Source organism: Lepidothrix coronata, unplaced genomic scaffold (genome assembly GCF_001604755.1).
Source record: "Lepidothrix coronata isolate B3197 unplaced genomic scaffold, Lepidothrix_coronata-1.0 Scaffold86, whole genome shotgun sequence".
NCBI classification, from domain to species: Eukaryota; Metazoa; Chordata; class Aves; order Passeriformes; family Pipridae; genus Lepidothrix; species Lepidothrix coronata.
The window spans coordinates 894,631-895,317 of NW_016690266.1; the positions used below are offsets into that span (position 1 = coordinate 894,631).

The 687-nt window shown below is 53.7% G+C and overlaps 1 protein-coding gene across 1 annotated transcript in view; it reads right to left on the minus strand.

The window, feature by feature from the left end:
• The window catches only part of MUC13 (mucin 13, cell surface associated), a 20,745-nt gene that overhangs the window by 15,311 nt on the left and 4,747 nt on the right, over nt 1-687 (minus strand). The window contains exon 3 of the mRNA XM_017820845.1: nt 239-301. Within this exon, the coding sequence (XP_017676334.1) occupies nt 239-301 (63 nt within the window). The remainder of the gene's footprint in view (nt 1-238; nt 302-687) is intronic.

Below are 687 nucleotides of genomic sequence, written 5' to 3' on the forward strand. Positions count from 1 at the left end.
CTTTGCAGGGATCCTCTTGCAGCCAGGCCTGGTGCAGGAGGCAAAAGCAGCAAGCAGGAAAACAGCAGCCTGCAAATTCACAGCCTTGATCTGGGCACCTTTGTCTCCCCTGGGAGAGGATCTCAGGGAAACCTGGGCACAGGCACTCAACCCTCTCTGGGGGCACTACAGAGCTCCCTGCAATTCAGTTCCTCCAATCTGTGCCCAGAGGAGGCTGTCTGAAGAGATTGCTCCTTACCTGTATTATTTGGGGTTGTATTCACTGATGGGGAAGTAGTTGGTTCAGTTTCATCCCCACTTCCTGATGAAGAGAAAAGAAGAAACATGGCAACACTGCTTAGCATTGTCTGTTGGAAAAGCTTTGGGGAACTCTGTGCATGCAGGACAATCTGTGAGCCCATAGGTGGTGGGGGAGCCATGAGGGGCTGAGCAGCCAAAGCCCTCAGCAGCCTTGCCCTGCCTTGGGCATCCCTGCCTGTGATGCCTGTGTCATCTGATGTGTGGATGAGGGCACTGTGCCTACCATTATCCAATTAACAGATGACACCAAGTTGTGGGGGGGTGAGAGTCAATCTGCTGAATGGCTGGAAGGCTCTCCAGAGGCACCGGGATAGGCTGGATCGATGGACCAAATCCAGTAGTATGGGGTTCAACAGGACCAAGTGCCGGATCCTGCACTTTGGCCAC